At 41.6% G+C, this 23,805-nt stretch overlaps 1 protein-coding gene and 1 pseudogene across 13 annotated transcripts in view; both read right to left on the bottom strand.

Moving 5' to 3' along the window:
* Nucleotides 1-23,805, bottom strand: part of SENP2 (SUMO specific peptidase 2) — a 45,819-nt gene that overhangs the window by 18,434 nt on the left and 3,580 nt on the right. For 9 of the 13 annotated variants that reach the window (XR_010338937.1, XM_064366903.1, XM_064366901.1 and 6 more), the window contains exons 2-10: nucleotides 23,196-23,251; nucleotides 18,334-18,420; nucleotides 15,108-15,241; nucleotides 14,629-14,695; nucleotides 12,793-12,883; nucleotides 6,207-6,375; nucleotides 3,322-3,428; nucleotides 1,273-1,367; nucleotides 383-434 (exon numbers count right to left, since the gene is read on the bottom strand). Coding sequence is in view for 12 of the 13 variants with exons in the window: in XM_064366903.1 (XP_064222973.1) it covers nucleotides 383-434; nucleotides 1,273-1,367; nucleotides 3,322-3,428; nucleotides 6,207-6,375; nucleotides 12,793-12,883; nucleotides 14,629-14,695; nucleotides 15,108-15,241; nucleotides 18,334-18,420; nucleotides 23,196-23,251 (858 nt within the window). In the remaining variant the exon portion in view is untranslated. The remainder of the gene's footprint in view (nucleotides 1-382; nucleotides 435-1,272; nucleotides 1,368-3,321; nucleotides 3,429-6,206; nucleotides 6,376-12,792; nucleotides 12,884-14,628; nucleotides 14,696-15,107; nucleotides 15,242-18,333; nucleotides 18,421-23,195; nucleotides 23,252-23,805) is intronic. The other 4 variants (XM_064366897.1, XM_064366895.1, XM_064366906.1 and 1 more) reach the window with 4 other exon arrangements.
* Nucleotides 8,481-12,877, bottom strand: LOC105720987 (large ribosomal subunit protein eL15-like; annotated as a pseudogene).

Raw genomic sequence — 23,805 nt, 5'->3', positions numbered from 1 at the left:
CAAAAATAGGCAAGTAGACCAGATTTGGCCCATAGGCCACAGTTTACAAACTCTGCTATAAACCATCATCCAAAAATCCTAAGGTATGCTGAACTGACTTTATTGTTCTTATCCTAAAGACACAGATCTCTAGATATCCCTACTCCACCCACACTCCTATCGAAGAATCATGCATTTCTCCCAACCCCTGATGCCTGGGAGATAAAGGGCACCCCGCAACCCACCAAGGTAGGGTGGGCATCTGACCCAAGAGCTAGCTACCTATCTACTCTTATATGCTGACTAACTACCAGAATGAAAAGAGTTCACAATTCCTCAGAACTACTTACTCATAAATACAGCTGATAAAATATATATTAAAGTGTAGAATGAATGAATGTACCTCTTTTCACTTCTCAATGAACATAGAGGTCCCCTTGTTTCAACAAGTCTATCTGTGAGGATGGTAAAGAAAATATTAAATGTTTCCTTCATTAATGAATAATATAGTTAGAATTTCAGCTTACCGAGTTTCCACAATATCAAGGCAATTCTTCAACAATGAAACAGTACAGTAAATTCCAAAGATACTAGCCTCCCTATAAACTAAGTTGCCTAAAAAAATGCCTATATCTTTTTGCTCTTTAAATATAATCTTTACTATAAACTGAGTGACATCTGCTTATTTGGTAAGCTGTCATTTAGTGGACCGTCAGTGGAGAAATATAAGGAAATTGATATATAAAGAATATAATAAAATTTCAGCTCACAAAATATTTGCTACTATATAGGAGCTTAGGAATAATAATTCAGAGCCATTTTATGAATCTACTTCACCTTGAAACAACTTTTACTAAACTCCTAGATAAGCCCCCAATCAATGCTGTGAGATTTTTTTTTTTTTTTTTGAGACAGTTTCACTCTGTCACCCAGGCTGGAGTGTAGTAGAGTGATCTCCCTGCAACCTCCACCTCCCAAGTTCAGGCGATTCTCCTGCCTCAGTCTCCTGAGTAGCTAAGACTACAGGCAAGTGCCACCACGCCTGGCTGATTGTTGTATTTTTAGTAGAGACGGGGTTTCACCATGTTGGCCAGGCTGGTCTCAAACTCCTGACCTCAGGTGATCCACCTGCCTTGGCCTCCCAAAGTGCTGGGATTACAGGCATGAGCCACCATGCCTGGCCCAATGCTGCGAGATTTGACAGTATTTTGGTACACCATTTTCTACCTCACATGAACACTCTAACATGAACTAAGTCAATATATTAAGACAAGGCTAAATCTGGGAACTCACATTGTTTTGGAACAAATTGTGTTGTTTTGACTCCGTGATTTTGCTCTTCCCCCCAGCCTTTGGTCTTTAATGTGTCCATCTGACTTCTTTGAGAACTTAGAAACACAAAAAGTGAGGGATATCAGATACAAAAGCAAAGTCTACCATAATATGCATTATCTCTGTCCAGCAAGCTTCTCCAAAAAGGGGTTATTGATTATCCTATTATATCAAATTATGATAGAAAGGAAGCAACTATCTGGGACTAGGATAAAAGGAGTCTAATCCTGATTCTAATATTTAAGCCAAGTTACCTATCCTCAAGTTTCTCTATTTGTAAAATCAGAGGTTCTAAAATCCCCAGTGACACCTTAACTGAAAAATCTCAGTGTGATAAAACTCAGATTAAAAGATAAAAAACTTTTTAAGCTACATATTTAAATGGACCTGAAACAATACATTACAAGCAGGAACTTTGTTTTGTTTTTTGTTTTTTTTTGAGACAGAGTCTCGCTCTGTTGCCCAGGCTGGAGTGCAGTGGTGTGATCTCTGCTCACTGAAACCTCCACCTTCCAGGTTCAAGTGACTCTCCTGCCTCAGCCTCCCAAGCAGCTGGGATTACTGGCGCATGCCACCATACCTGGCTAATTTTTGTATTATTAGTAGAGATGGGGTTTCGCCATGTTGGTCAAGTCCTGAACCTCAGGTGATCCACCTGACTTGGCCTCCCAAAGCACTGGGATTACAGGTGTGAGCCACTGCGCCCAGCCAAAAGCAGGAACTTTAAAAACCAAAATAGTTTGAGAGTTTCACCAACATGACAAAGCCAAGAGTTCGTTAAACATACTGCTGCTTCCAACATGCGGCTTATCAAAATGCAGAAAAATACTGACATTCTGACTAATCCCAAAGAATTTTTTTAAAAGTTCACAACCAGTGATTCTCAAATAATCTGTTATTTCTGCATTCAAAAGCTAGATAGTAGGCTGGGCGCAGTGGGTCGTGCCTATAATCCTCCCAGCACTCTTGGATGCTAAGGTGGGTGGATTACCTGAGGTTAGGAAGTCGAGACCAGCCTGGTGAAACCATGTCTCTAGTAAAAATACAAAAAATTAGCTGAGCATGGTGGTGGATGCCTGTAATCCCAGCTACTTGGGAGGCTGAGGCAGGAGAATTGCTTGTACCTGGGAGGCAGAGGTTGCAGTGAGCCAAGATATGTGCCCTTACACTCCAGTCGGGGCAACAAGAGTGAAACTCCATCTCAAAAATTAAAAGTTAAATAGTATTGTGACTTTTTAACCTTCAATTTGCTATTATATAATTTCTGGGATCCTTGCATATTTTCACTCCACTTCTTAGAATGACCTAGTGTACCTCAATTCTGAGCTCACAGATTTTTTGTCCTCCTTTCACAGACAAATACAAGGCCAGCTATCACTTATTTCTGCCACTCTCATCTATTAATATTTGCTCAAATCATTAGAGTATTTAATTAACAAGCCGTATTATAAGGATAATTCTTATGACCTGGGAGACTTTAATCTTGTCTCTAGTGGATTTCCAAATGTGCTAAGATTCAATCTCTATGATGCTGCAGGGACTAGGTGTATCTCATGGGGTGGCGGTGAGGAAGGGGAAAGGAAAAAAGACAAAGAGACCATAAGGAGATGAAGGAGAAAGGAAGGAAGGAAGGGAGATGGGAGAGATGGAGAGATGGGCAGGAGGCGGTGGGGAAGAGAGGTAGAGAGAGAGACTGTGGGAAATGTATGCTGAGGAGGTTGAAGAAACTCTGCCTCCTGATAGCCCTACCTCAAGCAGTGAGCCACTTTGTTATGTAAGAGTTTCAAGTAAAAGTTTACTTGAACAAAGGGTCCTAAAGGTAACATAAAATTTTACTTTGCAAAACCTCTGTTACATATTACCCATTACTAGATAAATATCAAGGCAAATGACGGGGCTAGTTCTCTCAGGGTTAACTTATTCTTTCAAATAAGGCCCTTTCCACCAATACCTTCGCCAAAACAAACAAAAAGGTGTCTAGCAAAGCATTATTTGTTAGCTCATTTTCACCTGTGATAATTTGAAGTCACAGGACATGTGACAGAGTTTCCATGACCACTTTCTTTAAGTCGTTCCAATAACCTTCGGTACTTCTCTCTTTCCTCTTTTTGAACACCCTAAATAAAAGAAAGCATGTTAGATAAGCACCAGCATATTAAACTTATAATTAAAAGACAAAATGTAGCCCATAGATGTGCTTTCTTTCCAACACTGTGTCTTTAATATTTCTTTGAATTACTAGCTTTATACATTTTTTAAAAAATCAAAAAATCTGGCCTCCTTTGATAAACTCAGTCCACAATCTATAGCTATGTAGGGCTATCTCGTTTAGATGGGCCACTGCTCTCCAGCCCACTTTACTCATGTTATCTGCTAGATTCTGATGGCATCTAGGTTTTTGACAGAACTGGTTTGAATAGAATTAAGTTAACTACAAAAAAAACCTCAGCAGAAATCATCAGCTTGCATACTAAGAATATGTAGCTTCCAAAGTGAACTGGCCTCACCAACATCACCAGCAACCATCTATGGTCACATTCAATAGACACTTTTTCAGCCCTTAAGTTACTTGATCTCTCTTCAGCATTTCACCATGCCGACCTGCCTTGCCTTCCTAGACAGTAAGCTCTTCTGATTCTTTTTTTCTGTTTCCACTGCAGAATATTCCTTCTACCTACATCATACTAGTGATTTTGCCCGTATCTCTTCTTGCACTACATTCCTTCCCTGAATAATCTCATCAGCTCCCTTGATTTAAGTAATACCAATAGGTTAAAGATTCAGAAATGTGTCTCCTCCTCAAAATTCTCATCACCTATATCTACCCTCCAGGAAAGGTTTTCTTGTGCGTTTCACAGGGAGTTTAAACAATATCCAAAACTGGAGTCATCATCTTCCCCATGAACATAGGGTTATCTTGGTGACACATAGTGATTCCCAAAACTGAAATCTGGGACTCAGACTCTCCTTTCTATTTTATATCACACTTAGTCAACAGACATGTCCTTGCTAATACTACCTACCAATATTTCTAGAGTGTATTTTCTACATATTCCCCTGTAGATATCTGCTCAGTCCCATTTCTGATTTCTCATCTAAAAGACTGAAATCTTTAACACCTCATCTTAAAACCCCTTTCAGGGCTCTGGTCCATTCCTCTCTCTGCCTGCTTATCGAATAGCAACTATTTATGTATAAGCTCCTAGAGGGCAGGAACTGTATTTCATTTCATCTTGAATTGCTAACAACTAGCACAGTACCTGGGACCCAAATAAGTATTTCTCTGATGAACTAAAATTAAACATGTGGCTCAGAAAACTAGTTAGCAAACTGAAATAGCTAATGGTCCTGGGGAGTGCCAGATACACGAATAATTCTAAATTTTCCTGGAATAAAGGACATACTCAAAAGGAAAGTAAAAAGACTGACTCTTCATCATGCTGAGTGCTCTGAAATGTGAAGGAAAAAGCAGAGATGCACACCATTTACTTCCCTTCCTTAGTCACAGTTATTAAAGTTTGTAAAAAGAAACAAGTTAGGGCTGGGTGCAGTGGCTCACACCTGTAGTCCCAGCAGTTTGGGAGGCCGAGGCTGGAGGATTGCTTGAGCCTGGAGTTTGAAACCAGCCTGGAAAACATGGCGAGACCCCATCTCTCCATATAAAAAAAATAACTTGGTAAAATTTTTTTTAAAAAGCAAGTTAGACTAATTTAGGTAGCCAAAAAGAATCTAATCTTGGCTGGGTGTGGTGGCTTATGCCTGTAATCCCAGCACTCTGGGAGGCCGAGGCAGGTGGCTCACCTGAGGTCAGGAGTTCGAGACCAGCTTGACCAACATGGAGAAAACCTGTCTCTACTAAAAATACAAAATTAGCCAGGAGTGATGGTGCATGCCTGTAATCCCAGCTACTAGGGGGCTGAGGCAGGAGAATTGCTTGAACCTGGCGGGTGGAGGCTGCAGTGAGCCGAGATCACGCCATTGCACTCCAGCCTGAGCAACAAGAGCAAAACCCTGTCTCAAAAACAAACAAAGTAAAACCACTAATCTTGTCTCTTCCTAATATGACTCCTTTTTCTTCCTTATCATAAAAATAACTATATTTTCAGGTCACAGACAGATGAGAAAAAAATAAGTACATCTAAATATTGACTAAATGATATGTGTATAGAATATCTATAGGAGGATACACACAGGTATCAGAGGTTACTTGCTAAGTAGTAAACATGGTGATGGAAGCCTGGAAGCCAGGTATGGAAGAGAGTCTGGGAAACTTAGTCACTGTACATACTTCGGTACCTTTTGAAATATATAACATATGCTTGAACATGGGAGGCAGAGGTTGAGTGGGGCAGAGTGAGCCAAGACTGTGCTCCAACATGGGTGCCCTCCAGAGTCTCACTCCATCGCAAAAAAAAAAAAAAAGCAAAAAAGAAATATATAACATAATCGATATATTATTTGCTCCCAAAAATATTCATTAGAAATTCTTTTTAGTCTTACAATTTTTATTACTCAAAAAAGTTTCATTTTTAAATTTAGCTGTCTGACTCTGTGTCTGTGCCTTCAACACTTTCGCAACAATCTTCTGCTCCTTGATAAGCAACATGCTTGATCCTGTCATGAACACATTTGGCATACATGGCCACTACAGGCCCTGCTAATGTGTTCTGGACAATCTCATAAGAACTTTAGGTCTCATAGCATGAACCCCTCAAAGTCTGCCTGGGCAGATGCCACATACAGATTTTTGGTGCATTTGGGTTTGAGACAGCTCATTTTGTTAGGGCTCTATTATAGGAAAACCTACAATGGTATGTCAAACGTTGAACCATTCTGAGTTGGTTAGGAAGAGCCGTAAAATATTGTTTTAAAGAAATCAAGCTAAAAAGGCTTACCTCCTCCACAGTATAATGGGGGCGCCTCAGACCCTTGCCACACTCTTCAGAAATCATCTCTGTTACAGCGGGTTCCTGAGGTTTCCACATGAAAGAACTCTCTGGATTACCTTTGCTATGGCGACGGCCACCTGGTCTTCTATTATAGCCTTCTGAATTCAAAGTAAAACTGAGCAACGGAAAAAAAAAAAAGAAAAAGCTTATCACTAAGCTGCTTAAATGGCTAGAATCTAAGCTCCCAGACCATCCTGAGATTAAGTTGCCTTAGGTCAAGCTTGCTCCTGGCAAGTCAGACAACTACAATTGTGCAAAAGTTAGATCTATCCCTGCAGCACATGGCACCCAGCATTCCACCATGGAATGTCTCTTTCTAATCACTAGAGCAGCCACACAAAGAAAGCCTCTGCCTTCCTCTTCATGCCCATTTCCAACCCCAACTCTAGATTCAGCTCCCCTACTGCACATACCCCTTCTGATACCTCATTTTTCCTTTAGTCACTTGGAACCACTGAAATTAATTATTGGTGTGATTATTTGCTTAACGTCTATACTCCACACTAAACTTTAAATTCCATGAAAAGACATTACATCCTTTCACCACTGTATCTTAGTACAGGGTCTAAGCCAAAAAGGCACTCAATAAATATCTGCTAAATGCTAAATTAATAAATGCTAAAGGAACTGAAGCCTGGAATTCCTACGCAGTCACAGTTGCTGGTGACAAAATCTGCCTTTCCTGCCATTACCAACAATGTGACAAACTGACAGCACCCCCCTCCTTCCTTGAGTGATGCTTTTGAAATGAATACCACTGATGTGGTATTTCTTAAAAAAAAAAAAAAAAAAAAAAGCATAATCTGAAACAAATCATCAGTAAATATCAAACAAAATTAAAATATTAATGTCACTGAACACAAAGAAAGGGCAAGGAGTAGCTGCAGAATAAAGTAGATCAAAAATACATGAAAACTATGCGCAATACACAATCCTGCACTGGATCCTGTATCAGGAAAAAGAAAAAGCTGTACGAGAGAAATTTAAATAAGACCTGTAGATTACATAATGGCATTATATCAATGTTAATTTTCCTGATAGTGGTAATCTATTCATGTAAGTGAATGCCCTCATTCTTAAGAAATAGGCCAGGTGCTGTGGCTCAGCCTGTAATCCCAGCACTTTGGGAGGCCAAGGTGGGTGCATCATGAGGCCAACAGATCGAGACCATCCTGGCTAACCCCATCTTTACTAAAAATACAAAAAATTAGCCAGGCGTGGTGGCTGAGGCAGGAGGCTGGCCAGCTACACAGGAGGCTGAGGCAGGATAATCGCTTGCAATCGGGAGGTGGAGGTTGCAGTGAGCCGAGATCGGGCCACTGCACTCCAACCAGGGTGACAGAGCGAGACTCCGTCTCAGAAAAAAAAAAAAGGAAAGAAAGGAAGAGACATGACCAGGGGCAGTGGCTCAAGCCTGTAATCACAGCACCTTAGGAGTCTGAGGTGGGTGGATCACCAGATCAGGAGTTTAAGATCAGCCTGGTCAACATGGTGAAACCCCATCCCTACTAAAAATACAAAAATTAGCTGGGCGTGGTGGCATGCACCTGTAGTCCTAGCTACTCGGGAGGCTGAGGCAGGAGAGTCGCTTGAACCCAGGAGGCGGAGGCTACAGTGAACTGAGATCGTGACACTGCACTCCAGCCTGGTGACAGAGAGAGACTCCGTCTCAAAAAAAAAAAGAAATAAACGGACTCAAGTATTTAGGATTAAAGGGGCATGAATCAAAGACTCCCAAATGGTTCAAAACAGTATGTATGTCAGTATGTATGTATGAGAGAGAATGAAAAAGCAAATGTAGCCGAATGACAACTGGTGAATCTAGGTCAGGTTATTCGCCTGATAGAGCTTCCAAATATATAAAGCCAAAAAACAATATATAAGGGCAAAAATTAACAAAGCTGAAGGAGAAATAGACAAATCCAAAATTATGGTAGAAAACTCAATTCCTCACTCATCAATCAATAAAAAAGTCAACAGAAAAATCACTAACACCTGTAAAATATTATCAACCAACCTGACCTGACATTTAGGTCATTCTGCCCAACAACAGCAGAATACACACTCAAGTGCACATGGACCATCATCCAACTGGTCACACTCTAGGCCATAAAACAAATATTAACAAAATGAAAAGAAATCATACAAAGCATATTCTCACTTTTTTTTTCACTGTCTTAAATTGTTTATTAGGTATGAATTTTACAAACTTTACTTTTATTAGCGGTAACGGTGGAGCTAGAGAGTACTGCGCCTTCTCCAAGCTACCTGGCGAGAACCACCAATAGTGTGGTGAAACCTAAGGCCCTTTTCAAGGCCACGACTCTTTCGGCCTGCAGATGTCAGCCCATGCATCTCCCTGTGCTTGTGGACTGGTTTGGTGATCCACTGGGTATCAGGATTTTTTCTGATAGCTTTATGGAATGGATCAATGAGAATAACCTCAAAAAATTTGGATGTGGAATCTTCACCAACCCAGTAAGAATTCAGGACTCTTAAAGCCCTACAGTGGGGTCCAGCTTGCTCCTCTGCAACAGACTGAAGGCTTCGAGCAAACTTTAGCTGGTTAACACCATGATGGACAGGCTTGCTGTAAGTTGCACCCCTAGGAACTGAGCGTTTTCGGCCACCACAGCAAACACGAATCCTATACATAACATAACCTTTTAGCCTTGTAGCCCAGTTGGCGCGATTTATCAGGCCGGGTGGGGCGGGGAGCCCTGTGGAGAGCAGAGAGCTGGCGATACTGCCAGCAGTGGACCCTCAGAAGAAATGCATGACATCAGACTGCTTCTTTCTCCATAGCTCCTGGATGTACTTGTATGCACCCATCTTGGCTTATCTGATGGCTGTCGCCAGATGGAAAAACAACAAAGCATATTCTCTAACCATAATAGAAGTAAACTAGAAATCAGTAACAGAAAGATATCTGCAAAGTCCCAAATATTTGAAAATTAAACAACATATTTCTATCCTTCTAAATTACAGGTCAAAGAGGAAGTAAAACAGAAACTGGAAAATATTTTTATTCACTTATTTATTTTATTGTATTATTATTATTATTATTATTGAGATGGAGTCTCACTGTGTTGCCTAGGCTGGAGTGCAGTGGCCTGATCTCGGCTTACTGCAACCTCTGCCTTCTGGGTTCAAGTGATTCTCCTGCCTCAGCCTCTCAAGTAGCTGGGATTACAGGTATGTCCCAGCACAGCCAGCTAATTTTTGTATTTTAGTGGAGATGGGGTTTCACCATGTTGGCCAGGCTGGTCTCAATCTCCTGACCTCAAGTGATCCGCCTACCTTGGCCTCCCAAAGTGCTGGGATTACAGGCATGAGCCACTGCGCCTGGCCTAGAAAATATTTTACATTTAATGAAAATGAAAACCAACATTTCAAAATGTGGACAAAGCATCTAAGCAGTGCTTACAGGGAAACAGCATTAAATGCTTAGAGAATAAGTTTATCTCTAACTATATATATAACTATATATATAATCACAATATAATCACCAAATTTAGGAAGTTTTGCAATAGTACATTGTAACATGTAGCCCAGAGTCAAATATCTCTAAAGCTATTAAAAAATAATCTTCACAGCAATTTTGTCCTACCTAAAATCTAATCCAGGATCTCACATTGTATGCATTTTGTTATCATGTTATGTTTGCTCTCCTTCAGTCTGAAACAATTTTTCAGCTTTTATCTTTTTAATGAAGAATACAGGCCTATTATTTTCTAGAATGAACCTTAATTTCAGTTTAACCAGCTTTCTCATGATTAGAGCCAATCGTTTTTGCAGGAATGCTACATTTAGTGATGATGTCTTTCTCAGTGCAATACATTTGGAAACCATGATGTCAGTTTGTCCAATGTTGGCAATTTAGCTTTGATCCCTTGGTTAAGGTGGTATCAATTGTGTTTCTCCACTTTATTTTTCCCTTTGTAATTAATAAGTGATGTGGGCCAGGCAGGGTGGCTCACACTTGTAATCCCAGCACTCTGGGAGGCCAAGGCGGGTGGATCACCTGAGGTCAGGAGTTCGAGACCAGGCTGGCCAACACAGTGAAACCCTGTCTCTACTAAAAATATAAAATTAGCTGGGCATGGCTGTGCACGCCCGCAGTCCCTGCAAAAAAAAAAAAAAAAAAAGAAAAGAAAAAAAGAAAAAGAAAAAAAAAGTAATGTGTGGGGAGATACTTTGAGTTTATGTAAACTCATCAAATTAGTACCTCATCAAACTTTTTTTTTTTGAGACAGAGTCTCACTCTGTAGCCCAGGCTGGAGTACAGTGGCACGATCTCGGCTCACTGCAACCTCTGCCTCCAGGTTGAAGAGATTCTATTACCTCAGCCTCCTGAGTGGCTGGGATTACAGGCACGTGACACCACTCATGGCTAATTTTTGTATTTTTAGTAGAGATGGGGTTTCACTGTGTTGGCCAGGCTGCAAATTTTTATTTGCTAGTTTGGGCTCAATTGATGATTCTTGCCCATATCAGTTATTACCATGACAGTTACAAAACGGTGATTGTGTAATTCTGTCAGTCCTTCCACACTTATTAGTTGGCATTCTACTATAAAGATCTTTCCCTCCCCAGTACTATATATTTATTTATTAATATCTGAGCCCCTATCTTTATTCATTTTGATGTTTAAATTATCCCATCTGGACAGTAAAAGCGCCTTCAAAATCTCGTCCTGTGTCAGGTTGGCATGCCTGTTTTTGAACACTCCTTTACTTTCTGGCACAAGATGTTCAGACTCACTTTATACTTTCCCTCTAGCCCTATAATCAGCCATTTATTCAACTCCAGAGGGCACTATTTTTTAGTATCTCATTCTTAAATATAAGTGGATAGCCAAGGCGTACCAAGTATTTGCATAAAGACTCTAACCTGAAAGATAAAACCAAAATAAACAAACATAGAGGGAAAGGGCACAAAGCAGAACGGAGCACTCAAAACATATTATAAAATAATAAACAGCTTTAGAGAGATAAGAAAAGATATTACATCCATATAAGAAAAAGATGCTTGGAGAAAGAAAAAAAAATTAGGAATAGGCAGTGGGGAGAACTCATCTAACTTAAAAACTGACAGTCAAAAAAGAATTAGTAAAAAAATTTTTGTTTGTTTGTTTTTTTTAGAGACAGAGTCTCACTCTGTCACCAGGCTGGAGTGCAGTGGCCCGATCTCAGCTCACTGCAACTTCTGCTTCCCAGGTTCAAGCAATTCTCCTGCCTCAGCCTCCCAAGTAGCTGGGACTACAGGTGCACGCCACCACGCCCAACTTATTTTTTTTTGTATTTTTAGTAGAGACAGGGTTTCACCATGTTGGCCAGGATGGTCTCGATCTCTTGACCTTGTGATCCGCCTGTCTCAGCCTCCTAAAGTGCTGGGATTACAGGCGTGAGCCACTGCGCCCGGCCATAAAAAATGTTTTTAAAAAGAGCAAGAAGGCCAAGTGTGGTGGCTCATGCCTGTAATCCCAGCACTTTGGGAGCCAAGGTGGGTGGATCACCTGAGGTCAGGAGTTCAAAACCAGCCTGGCCAACATGGCAAAACCTTGTCTCTACTAAAATGCAAAAAATAGCTGGGCATGGTGACACACCCCTGTAATCCCAGCTATGAGAAGCTGAGGTCAGAGAATTTCTTGAACCCAGGAGACAGAGGCTGCAGTGAGCTGAGGGGTGAGACTGGGTTACCGCATTCCAGCATGGGTGACAGATTGAGACCTTGTCTCAAAAAAAAAAAAAGAACAACAAAAGAAGAAAATATATGGGAAAATTACATCAATCCAGAAGGTCTAATGAATGTCCAAGCAATAAAAATTCTAGAAAGAATACAGAAAAAGGAGGGAAAACTATTAATAATATTGATAGATGTGACCAGTGTATAAAAATTAACCAGGCAACGTACACTTACAATTTCAGCACTTTTTGTATGCATAATTATATTTTTAAGTTGAGAATAAAGTAAGTAACAATTATTTCTAAAACGGTTTTCAAGATCAGATGCTATGGGTATATAATACAGTAGAAAATGTAAAGCCAGGTGCGGTAGTTCACACCTGTAATCTCAGCATTTTGGGAGGCCGAGGCGGGTGGATCACCTGAGGTCAGAGGTTTGAGACCAGCCTGGCCAACAGGCTGAAATCCCATCTCTATTAAAAATACAAAAATTAGCCAGGCATGGTAGGAGGTGCCTGTAATCCCAACTACCCAGGAGGCTGAGGCAGAATTGCTTGAACCTGGGAGGCAGAGGTTGCAGTGAGCCAAGATCACTCACACCACTGCACTCTAGCTGGGTGATGGAGCAAAACTCCATCTCTCTCACACACACACACAGACACACACACACAAAACACCACACACACTCAAGTTCAAGTCTCTCACTGGCTGCATGACATTCAGCAAGTTACTAACCTCAGAGTACTTAGCAAGACTACATGACAGAACAAAATTGAGAATGCCTAGCAAAAGTGAGCACCTAATAAGTGCTAAGTTTCCATTTACAGAAAGAATTTAACACTTACCCCAAGGAAGGCAGGACTCTGCGTGGCTGATCTCGGGTTACTGTCACTCTGATCTTTGGATAGTCACTTATTCCATTAGGAGATTTATTACCTATTTAAAAAATGCATTTGTAATTGTGAAATGAAAAATCACCTGAAAACAGTCTGCAGAAGGAAAGAAAAAAAATCTCTGAGCAACCTACATCATAGAGCTAAACAAACATCTTGTTTTTCAATTTCTATTAATAGCACAGGAGTCTAGCATAAATTTTGTCAAAATTAAAGGAAAGCGATAAGGCTTAGTTTGTCTTTGATCTCAGAAATGAAATAACAGAATTCACTGGCAGGTTTTGCTTATTTTTCTTGATGGGACTGTTAAGAGGCCATAAACAACTCAGATTCTAACTCTGTAATCTAATCAATTTGAGTAAATTGTTCAAATTAAAACCAGCCGTATTTTCATATTTTTCACCTAAAATATGAAAAATTCTGAATTCCCAAACATATCTGGCTCCCAGGGGTTGCAGGTAAGAGACTGTACACCTCTTTACACAAAAAACCTGCCCTAGGAATACCTGTGCTGCACTGACTAGACTACACAAAACCCACAGAAACACAGCAGTGCCAGCATCTAAGGCACAAGATAAATCTACCAGCCCTCACATATGTTAATTTTAATGGTAAACAATTCTAAACAAATATTCCAAACAGATGATAAAATTCAATTTATATTAACTTTTTAAATGAAATTAGAGGCCTCAAAGAAATATCACCTTTGTTCCAAGTTTTTAGGAACTAGCTTCTCAGACACAGGAGTATTAATTCTCTTTTGCTTTTCTCTATGCCCAGAGATTTTTTTTAAAAAAAGTTTGAGAAGCACAACTCTAGGGCTTTTATCATTTCCTTAACTTCTTCCACTTTTGAATTTTGAACCTACAACTTCTCTAAGCTGATTTTCCCTACCTTCCCCTCCAACTTTACAAGCCTACCTGAGCGGCAGACATCACAACTATTTTGCAGGATTCTGGCTTCTTCCTACTTTTCCCCACTATAGCATTTTGTATAGTGCATATATATGATAATGACAATTTAACTTCAGGATCTAAGGATAACATGGAAGTCCCTAGTCCATAAAACTGTGGTAACTGGGAACCTAAGGCTGCTCCCCAACTAGACAATGAACTCCTACAGGACAGGAATAAGTTTTATTATTTTGTTATTCTTTTTTTTTTATTTAGATGGAGTCTAATAAAAACTTTTGCTCTGTTGCCCAAGCTGGAGTGCAATGGCACAACCTTGGCTCACTGCAACCTCAAGCAATTCTCCTGCTCCAGCCTCCCGAGTAGCTGGGACTACAGGCGCGCACCACCACGCATGGCTAATTTTTGTATTTTTAATAGAGACGGGGTTTTACCATGTTGCTCAGGCTGGTCTCGAAACTCCTGACCTCGTGATCTGCCCACCTCAGGCTCCCAAAGTGCGAGGATTACAGGCATGAGCCACCTTGCCCAGCTATTTTGTTATTCTTGATAACTTAGTACAGCGCCTGGCACAGAGTAAGTTAAGTTCTCAGGAAATGTTTTTGCTTTTTTTTTTTTTTTTTTTTTAATGAATGAACCTTTTTAATATGACCTTGATCTAAGTCACATTAAGGACACTGATAATACAAACAAAAAACAACAGTAAATTCAAAGACAACATTTCTGAAGAAAAGACACTTGCTTTTTAGAACAGTAAAAAGAATGTCTTTGTTCTCATCCCAATGCAAATCAGTGTTTTCCTTTCATATTTTTAAAATGTAGGAAAAAATGGGCAGAAGGAGGTAGGAGGAAACAGAAATATTTTTGACCACCTCACCCAGTGTCAGCATGTTGTTCCAGGATCCAGAACCTGTCAGTTCACAAGATGAAGAGTTCGAAAATACCTTAAAATCAAACAGAATCACCTCTGTATCATCTAAATTTTGTAATCTAAGTAAGCTTCCATTATGAAAAGATAACTTTTTCTTAGGTAGCTCACAAAAGAGATACCATCGATAAGACCTAGGGTTTAATTTATCAAGACTCACAAATTGATGTAAAATTAACAATTCCAGTTTCTTTGTACATACTTAAATAAGAAAGCATATGTAATAATATTTAGCTCTTTATAAACACATTTTAAATGTTCAATTTATTAACCTTTAATTTCTTGGCTTTTATATCACAGCTGATAAAGATATAAATATTTCTGGAAAAAAGTAATTGTATACATTAACTCTCAAAAAGAGAATTTGCTAAAATTTAATGATTAATTACAAAGATCTGTATTCCTAATGGAGCCTTATCCCCACTGACCTCTCCTGAAGGGGCCACATTCCGTGTTCCATTACAAGCAGAAGTTACCATGGGCTTTGTGGTCAGCTGGAATGGGAATCCAAATAAGCTGGCAGCATTGTAGAGACTGTTTTTCACTTGGTGAATAAAGCAATCTAGAAAGTGTCAACAAACCATAAATATAGAGTAATAAACTTCCAGCAAAAAAATCAAATGATATCTTGGAAATAGCCTCTCTCAATTTTTATTAAAAGTTCTATTGGTTGGGTGTGGTGTCTCACACCTGTAATTCCAACATTTTGGGAGGCTGAGATGGGAGGCTTGCTTGAGCCCATGAGTTCAAGACCAGCTTGGGCCACCATGGAGAAACTCCATCTCTACAAAAATTAGCTGGGCATGGTGTCCTGCGCCTGGAGTCCCAGCTACCTGGGAGGCTGAGGTGAGAGGATCACCTGAGCCCAGAAGGTTTAGGCGGCAGTGAGCTGTGATTGTGCCATTGCTCTCCAGCCTGGGCGACACAGTGAGACTGTCTCCAAAAATAAAACTGAAAAAAGTCCTTTTTTTTTTTTTTTTTTTTTGAGACGGAGTTTAACTCTTGTTGCCCAGGCTGGAGTGCAATGGTGTGACCTCGGCTTACCACAACCACCACCCCTGGATTCATGTGATTCTCCTGCCTCAGCCTCCAGAGTAGCTGGGTTTACAGGCATGCGCCACCACGCCCAGCTAATTTTGTATTTTCAGTAGAGATGGGGTTTCACCATGTTAGTCAGGCTGACCTTGAACTCCTGGTTTCAGGTGATCTGCCAGCCTTGGCTTCCCAAAGTGCTGAGATTATAGGTGTGAGCCACCGCACCTAGCCAAAGGTCCTATTTTCAACCACTGAAATAAAAAGGTGGCCGGGCATGGTGGTTCACACCTGCAATCCCAGCACTTTGGGAGGCCGAGGCGAGTGGATCACAAGGTCAAGAGTTCAACACCATCCTGGCCAACATGGTGAAATCCCATCTCTACTTAAAATACAAAAATTAGCTAGGCGTAGTAGTGGACACCTGTAGTCCAAGCTGCTCAGGAGGTTGAGGCAGGAGAATCACTTGAACCTGGGAAGTAGAGGTTGCAGTGAGCTGAGACTGCACCACTGCGCTCCAGGCTGGGCGACAGAGTGAGACTTCATTTCAGAAACAAAAAAAAGAAATAAAAAGATAATTATAAAAATAATCTTTTTCTAACTGAATAACTGGAATACCAGTATTGTGATATTGTTTTTTAAATCCAGTATCTGAATATAAAAACATTAAACCATCACTTTAGCAAATCCACACTGATTCACACACACACAAAATGTTCTGAAATGACAGCTTTTAAGCAATGAGTTCTCCAGGACATATAAAATAAATTTTTGGGCCGGGCGCGGTGGCTCAAGCCTGTAATCCCAGCACTTTGGGAGGCCGAGGCGGGTGGATCACGAGGTCAAGAGATCGAGACCATCCTGGTCAACATGGTGAAACCCCGTCTCTACTAATACAAAAAACTAGCTGGGCATGGTGGCGCGTGCCTGTAATCCCAGCTACTCAGGAGGCTAAGGCAGGAGAATTGCCTGAACCCAGGAGGCGGAGGTTGCAGTGAGCCGAGATCGCGCCATTGCACTCCAGCATGGGTAACGAGCGAAACTCTGTCTCAAAAAAATAAAAAATAAAAAAAATAATAAAATAAAATAAAATAAATTTTTGCCAGGCACAGTGGCTCATGCCTGTAATCCCAGCACTTTGGGAGGCCAAGATAGGTGGATCATGAGGTCAGGAGTTTGAGACCAGCTTGGTCAACATGGTAAAACCCCGTCTCTAAAAAAAAATACAGCCAGGTGCGGTGGCTCACGCCTGTAACCCCAGCACTTTGGGAGGCCAAGGCGGGTGGATCACGAGGTCAAGAGATCGAGACCATCCTGGTCAACATGGTGAAACCCCGTCTCTACTAAAAATACAAAAAATTAGCTGGGCATGGTGGCGTGTGCCTGTAATCCCAGCTACTCAGGAGGCTGAGGCAGGAGAATTGCCTGAACCCAGGAGGCGGAGGTTGCGGTGAGCCAAGATCGCGCCATTGCACTCCAGCCTGGGTAACAAGAGCAAAACTCCGTCTCAAAAAAAAAAAAAAAAAAAATACAAAAAATTAGCTGGGTGCAGTGGTGCACACCTGTAGTCCCAGCTACTCGGGAGGCTGAGGCAGGAGAACTGCTTGAACTCAGAAATCGGAGTGAGCTGAGATTGCGCCACTGCACTCCAGCCTAGGCGACAGAGTGAGACTCTGTCTCAAAATAAATAAATAAATAAAAATAGGCCAGGTGCAGTGGTTCACTCCTGTAATCCCAGCACTTTCAGAGGCTGAGGCAGGAGGATCACCAGGTCAAGAGATCAAGACCATCCTGACCAACATGATGAAACCCCATCTCTACTAAAAATACAAAAATTAGCTGGGCATGGTGGCAGGCGCCTGTAGTCCCAGCTACTCGGGAGGCTGAGGCAGGAGAATCGCTTGAACCCGGGAAGCGAAGGTTGTAGTGAGTTGAGATCTCACCACTGCACTCCAGACCGGCAACAGAGCGAAAGTCTGTCTCAAAAAAATAAATAAATAAATAAAATAAAAAATAAAAATAAAGTTTTACCACAGAGGTGAGGGCATGATTAAACAACAAGGAGCATATAGCCACCAAGTGTGGCAGAATTCTACAGGAAGCACTGTCATATTCTCACTGGTTTGTCCTTACTTCCTGGGCAGGTAACAATACACTGTAGTTGCCCTAAACAACTGTTTACTAAGCCCCTATTATATCTTGGCTAAGTAAAGTATAAAATATGCAGCTTTTTTTTTTTGAGACAGGGCCTTACTCTGTCACCCAGGCTGATGTGCAGTGGCATGATCACTGGTCACTGCAGCCTCAACCTCCTGGGCTCAAGTGATCCTCCTACCTCAGCCTCCTGAGTAGCTGGGATCGCAGGCATGCACCACCACGCCTGGCTAATTTTTTTTTTTACTTTTTTGGTAGAGACAGGGTCTCACTATGTAGTCCAGGCTGGTCTGGAAATCCTGGGCTCAAGTGATCTTCCTGCCTCAGTCTCCCAAAGTGCTGATGTTACAGGTGTATGCCATTGCACCTGGCCTAAAATATGCAGCTTTTAAACATCTAAGATGAAACAAGACTATTCCTCTAGTGGAGATGTGTTAGAAGTTCTTAGGCTGGGCGCATGGTTCACACCTGTAATCCCAGCACTTTGGGAGGCAGAGGCAGGTGGATCACTTGAGGTCAGGAGTTTGAGACCAGCCTGGTCAACATGGCAAAACCCTGTCAATACAAAAAATACGAAAATTAGCTGGGTGTCATGGTGCACACCTATAATCTCAGCTACTCAGGAGGCTGAGGCAGAAGAATCGCTTGAACCCAGGAGGTGGAGGTTGCAGTGAGCCGAGATTGCACCACTGTACTCCAATCTGGCAACAGAGCAAGACTCCACCTCAAAAAAAAAAATTTAGCTGGGCCTGGTGGCACATGCCTGTAATTCCAGCTACATGGGAGGCTAAAGTAAGAGGATCACTGGAACCTGGGAGGTGAAGGTTGCAGTAAGCTGAGATCACACCACTGCACTCCAGTCTGGGTGACAGAGGGAGATCCTGTCTCAAAAGAAAAAAAAAAACAACTCGGGTGGGGGTGATGGCTCACAGCTGTAATCCCAGCACTTTGGGAGGCTGAGGAGGGCAGATCACTAGGTCAAGAGTTCAAGACCACGTCTGGGCGCGGTGGCTCACGCCTATAATCCCAGCACTTTGGGAGGCCGGGGCGGGTAGATCACGAGGTCAAGAGATGGAGACCATCCTGGTCAACAAGGTGAAACCCCGTCTTTACTAAAAATACAAAAAAAAAAAATTAGCTGAGCATGGTGGTGCGAGCCTGTAGTCCCAGCTACTCGGGAGGCTGAGGCAGGTAAATTGCTTGAACCCAGGAGGCGGAGGTTGCAGTGAGCCGAGATCGTGCCATTGCACTCCAGTCTGGGTAACTACAGCGAAACTCCGTCTCAAAAAAAAAAAAAAAGAGTTCAAGACCAGCCTGACCAATATGGTGAAACCTCATCTCTACTAAAAAATACAAAAAAAATTAGCTGAGCATGGTGGCGCATGCCAGTAATCCCAGCTACTCTGGAGGCCGAGGCAGAAGAATTGCTTGAACCTGGGAGGCACAGGTTGCAGTGAGTTGAGATCACGCCACTGCACTCCAGCCTGGGTGACAGAGTGAGACTCCATCTCAAAAAAAAGAAAACAAAACAAAACTCAGGCTCACCCCTCCTTACACCAGAAATAAAGGGAAAGGGTAGGTTTCAGTGTTTTCCTCACTTCCTGCTTTTATTACACTACCTCTTTCTCACTTTCTATATATCTGATGTAAGCTTTCTACAATTTCCTTTCAATTTCCTAATTAAGGGTATTCAAAAACACTAGTTTGAGAAAAACAGACCATCACCTTAACCATTCTGCTTTAGGGAAAAATGAACTGCAATGGTAGCTTTTAAGCAGTAAGTGCTCCAGAACATATAAAATACTTTCCAGAGGGCCGGGCACGGTGGCTCACGCCTGTAATCCCAGCACTTTGGGAAGCCGAGGCGGGTGGATCATGAGGTCAAGAGATCGAGACCATCCTGGGCAACATGGTGAAACCCCGTCTCTACTAAAAATACAAAAAATTAGCTGGGCATGGTGGCGCGTGCCTGTAATCCCAGCTACTCAGGAGGCTGAGGCAGGAGAATTGCCTGAACCCAGGAGGCGGAGGTTGCGGTGAGCCGAGATCGCGCCATTGCACTCCAGCCTGGGTAACAAGAGCGAAACTCCGTCTCAAAAAAAATAAATAAAAAATAAATAAATAAAATACTTTCCAGAAACATAGGGGAATAACAAACAAAAGGGGAAAAGTAACGAGCAGGCAAAGCACAATCCAATTGGAAGTAATTTGCTAATAGTTGTAAGTACCAAACTATGCAAATGAGTTGTTTTTCATTTTGTGAATCACAGAGAATTCCAGGTTATCCCCCTCTAATACTGCTGAGGGATATTACACATTCTGCTGTGCTTTATAAGGAGGATAAAAAGGGCTTTAGAGATTGATGCTTAACCCCTAGTCTGTCATCCAGACCCTAGAGGACAAGAGGACTCTTGATAACATAGCAAATTGTGGCTACTAAACAATATCAAGTATTTATTTTCCTACAAATTTTATCAAAATCTGGGTATGCCCCAGAGATTATGTCAAAAGATCTCACTGATTTTTTTTTTTTAAACAGAAGGCCTGCCTCATCTGTAAAATGGGGGGAAGATCACCTTACTTTCCTAAGACTACACTACATAGATCTCTTAAAATCCCTTTCACCTTTAAGATCATGAACCTGAAATTCTGAGTCTGCTTTCTTTTCTTTTACCCTTGTGTTGCTTTTTTTCTCTCAAAAGCAACCCATGGAGTTATACTGACCAACACAATAGCTAGTAGCCAGATATGGTTACCTAACTTAAAATTTTATTAAAATCAAATAAAATTTAAAATTCAGTTCCTCAACTGAACTAGCCACAATTAAAGTGCTCAACAGTCATCATTGCAGGAAGTTCTACTGGACAGCACTCTACAGACCTTTAGAAACTCCGCTAGCTACTGCTTCCCCTCTGGTTTACATTCCCTTCTACAGTTCGCCATTCAGAAAATCATACTACATATTTAATGGGGATGATGCAGTAAGTGATCCTTAACATTGAAGTCCATAAAACAGATGATTATAATAAATAATTAACTCAGAAACTTTCTGTAATACCAAAGTTTGTATTGTCATTGTTGTGTTTAACCACATCCAAGTACAAGTACAAGCTATTTATATTTTTCTTTAAAACTGACTTCCGTTTTTGGCTTAAAAAAGATAATTTTAAATTACTACTGCATATGTAAGGCCAACATCACCTGCCTTATAAAGAAATAAAAACACAGCCGGGCCGACGGCTCATGTCTGTAATCCCAGCACTTTGCGAGGTGGAGGTGGGTGGATCACCTGAAGTCAAGAGTTCAAGACCAGTCTGGCCAACACGGTGAAACCTCATCTCTACTAAAAATACAAAAATTAGCCAGGCATGGTGGTGGGCACCTGTAGCCCCAGCTAGTTGGGAGGCTGAGGCAGGGGAATCACTTGAACCCAGGAGGCAGAGGTTGCAGTGGTCCAAGATTGTGCCACTGCACTCCAGCCTGGGCAATAGAGCGAGGATCCATCTCAAAAGAAAAAAAAATGGAGACCCTGTCTTACTAATTTTTGTATTTTCTGTTAAATCTAACACATTGGTTAGCACTGAGACATGCTCAATAAGCACTCATTGAATTTAAATGAAATATTAACACAAATATGTCCACATTTAATTCCACATCTGGAGGTAGACCCAAATTCACAATCGTTTTTGAGAAAGAATATATTATTATAGTATTTTACAATGCTTTTTTCCTTTAATCTACTTTTATTTTCTTTAACCATTCAAATATACTGAAATAAAAGACTTGGCTAGGTGCAGTGCCTCACATCCATAATCCAAGCACTATGGGAGGCCAGGCAGGAGGATCACTTGAAGCCAGGAGTTCTGATATCTACCAAATATAAAATAATTCGCCAGGTGCAGTGGTATGCACCTGTAGTCCCAGTTACTTGGGAGACTGAGGCAGGGGGATTGCATGAACCCAGGAGTTTGAGACTGCAGTGAGCTATGATCATGCCACTGCACTGAAGCCTGGGCAACAGAGTGACACCCTCACCTCTTACAAAATTAAAAAAAAACAAACCAAAAACCTGTTGATGACAAGATCAAGAAAGAGTTAGACCCTGTCTCAAAAAGAAAAGAAAAGAAAAGAAATATTATCGGTTCCTAAAGACAAGAGTATTCTTTCAGAATGCCACTGCTGCCTATTTCAGCCTGGGCAATATGGCAAGACCCTGTTTCTACAAAAAAATACAAAAATTAGCTAGGTGTGACAACATGCCTATAGGCCCAACCAACTACTTGGGAGGCTGAGGTGGGAGGATCACCCAGGCCCAGGGAGGCTGCAGTGAGCCATTACCATGCCACTGTATCCCAGCCTGGGTGACAGAATGAGACCCTGTCTCAAAAAAAGAAAAAAATAGTAAGATGGGTTCCCTCAGCCATCTGAACTAGAGTCACCTCAGTTTGAAATATTTATAATGTTTCCTCCTTAAAAAGAAGTGTCTTTTCTTTATAGAAGGATTTAGAATTTTAAAATAATGCAGTCTACACCTAGGCTTATTTACCTGCAGAGATCAGACAAGTCCCTGGTAACAGTAGTCACCTCTAGAAAAGATAAGTAAGAAAGGGACAGGAAAGAGACTTTTTTTTTTTTTGAGACAGAGTCTCGCTCTGTCACCCAGGCTGGAGTGCAGTGGCACAATCTTGGCTCACTTCAACCTCTGCCTCTAGGGTTCAAGCTATTCTTATGCCTCAGCCTCACAAGTAGGTGTGACCACAGGTGTGCACCACCTGGATGATTTTTTAATTTTTAGTAGAGATCGGTTTTTGCCATATTGGCCAGGCTGGTCTCGAACTCCTGACCTCAAGTGATCCTCTTATCTCAGCCTCCAAAGTGCTGGGATTAGAGGTCTGAGCCACCACATCTGGCTAGGAAAGAGGCTTACTTTTCTTTTTTTTCCCTGAGACGGAGTCTTGCTCATCACCCTTGGCTGGAGTGCAGTGGCACCATCTCAGCTCACTACAATCTCCACCTCCCAGGTTCAAGCAATTCTCCTGTCTCAGCCTCCCAAGTAGCTGGGATTACAGACGCCTGCCACCACGCCCAGCTAATTTTTGTATTTTTAGTAGAGATGGGGTTTTGCCATGTTGGCCTGGCTGGTCTCAAACTCCTGTCCTCAGGTGATCCGCCCACCTCAGCCTCCCAAAGTGCTAGGCTTACAGGTGTGAGCCACTGCGACTGGCCAAGACTTAACTTTTTACTGCATGGTTTTTACCTTTTGAATTTTGTTCCATGCATATATTTTTCCTAATAATAAACTAAACATTTTTTAAATTTATATTCAGTACCTAATCTTGGTCTTTTGGCTGGTATTTCATCAGTGTCCACTGCAGAAAACAGAGTGCTGAAAGAGAGAAAGAAAAGAAAATGTGCATATATATATATATATTTATACACACATTCATTTATATAAGTAAACTTACTATTCATATAACACATCCCCCTTCTATTGCTTTTTTATAAAATGAGATTTTTTTTTTTGAGACAGTGTCTCACTCTGTTGCCAGGCTGGAGTGCAGTGGCAGGATCTCGGCTCATCACAACCTCTGCTTCCCAGGTTCAAGCGATTCTCCTGCCTCAGCCTCACAAGTAGCTGGGACTACAGGCACGTGCCACTACTGCCTGGTTAATTTTTGTATTTCTAGAAGAGATGGGGTTTCACCACATTGGCCAGGCTGATCTTGAACTCCTGACTTCATATGATCCACCTGCCTCGGCCTCCCAAAGTGCTGGGATTACAGGTGTGAGCCACCATGCCTGCCTCAACTGATGTTTTAAAAGAGAATGCTAGTGGGATACAGCGGCTGGTACCTGTAATCCCAGCACTTTGGGAGGGCAAAGGGGAGGATAGCTTGAGCTCTGGAGTTTGACATCAGCCTGGGCAACAAAGTAAGACCT

Source organism: Aotus nancymaae, unplaced genomic scaffold, assembly GCF_030222135.1.
Source record: "Aotus nancymaae isolate 86718 unplaced genomic scaffold, 86718_ANA_hifiasm-v0.15.2.pri h1tg000067l, whole genome shotgun sequence".
Lineage (NCBI taxonomy): Eukaryota > Metazoa > Chordata > Mammalia > Primates > Aotidae > Aotus > Aotus nancymaae.
The sequence above is the reverse complement of the archived record's forward strand: the minus strand, read 5'-3'. Positions and strand labels throughout refer to the sequence as shown.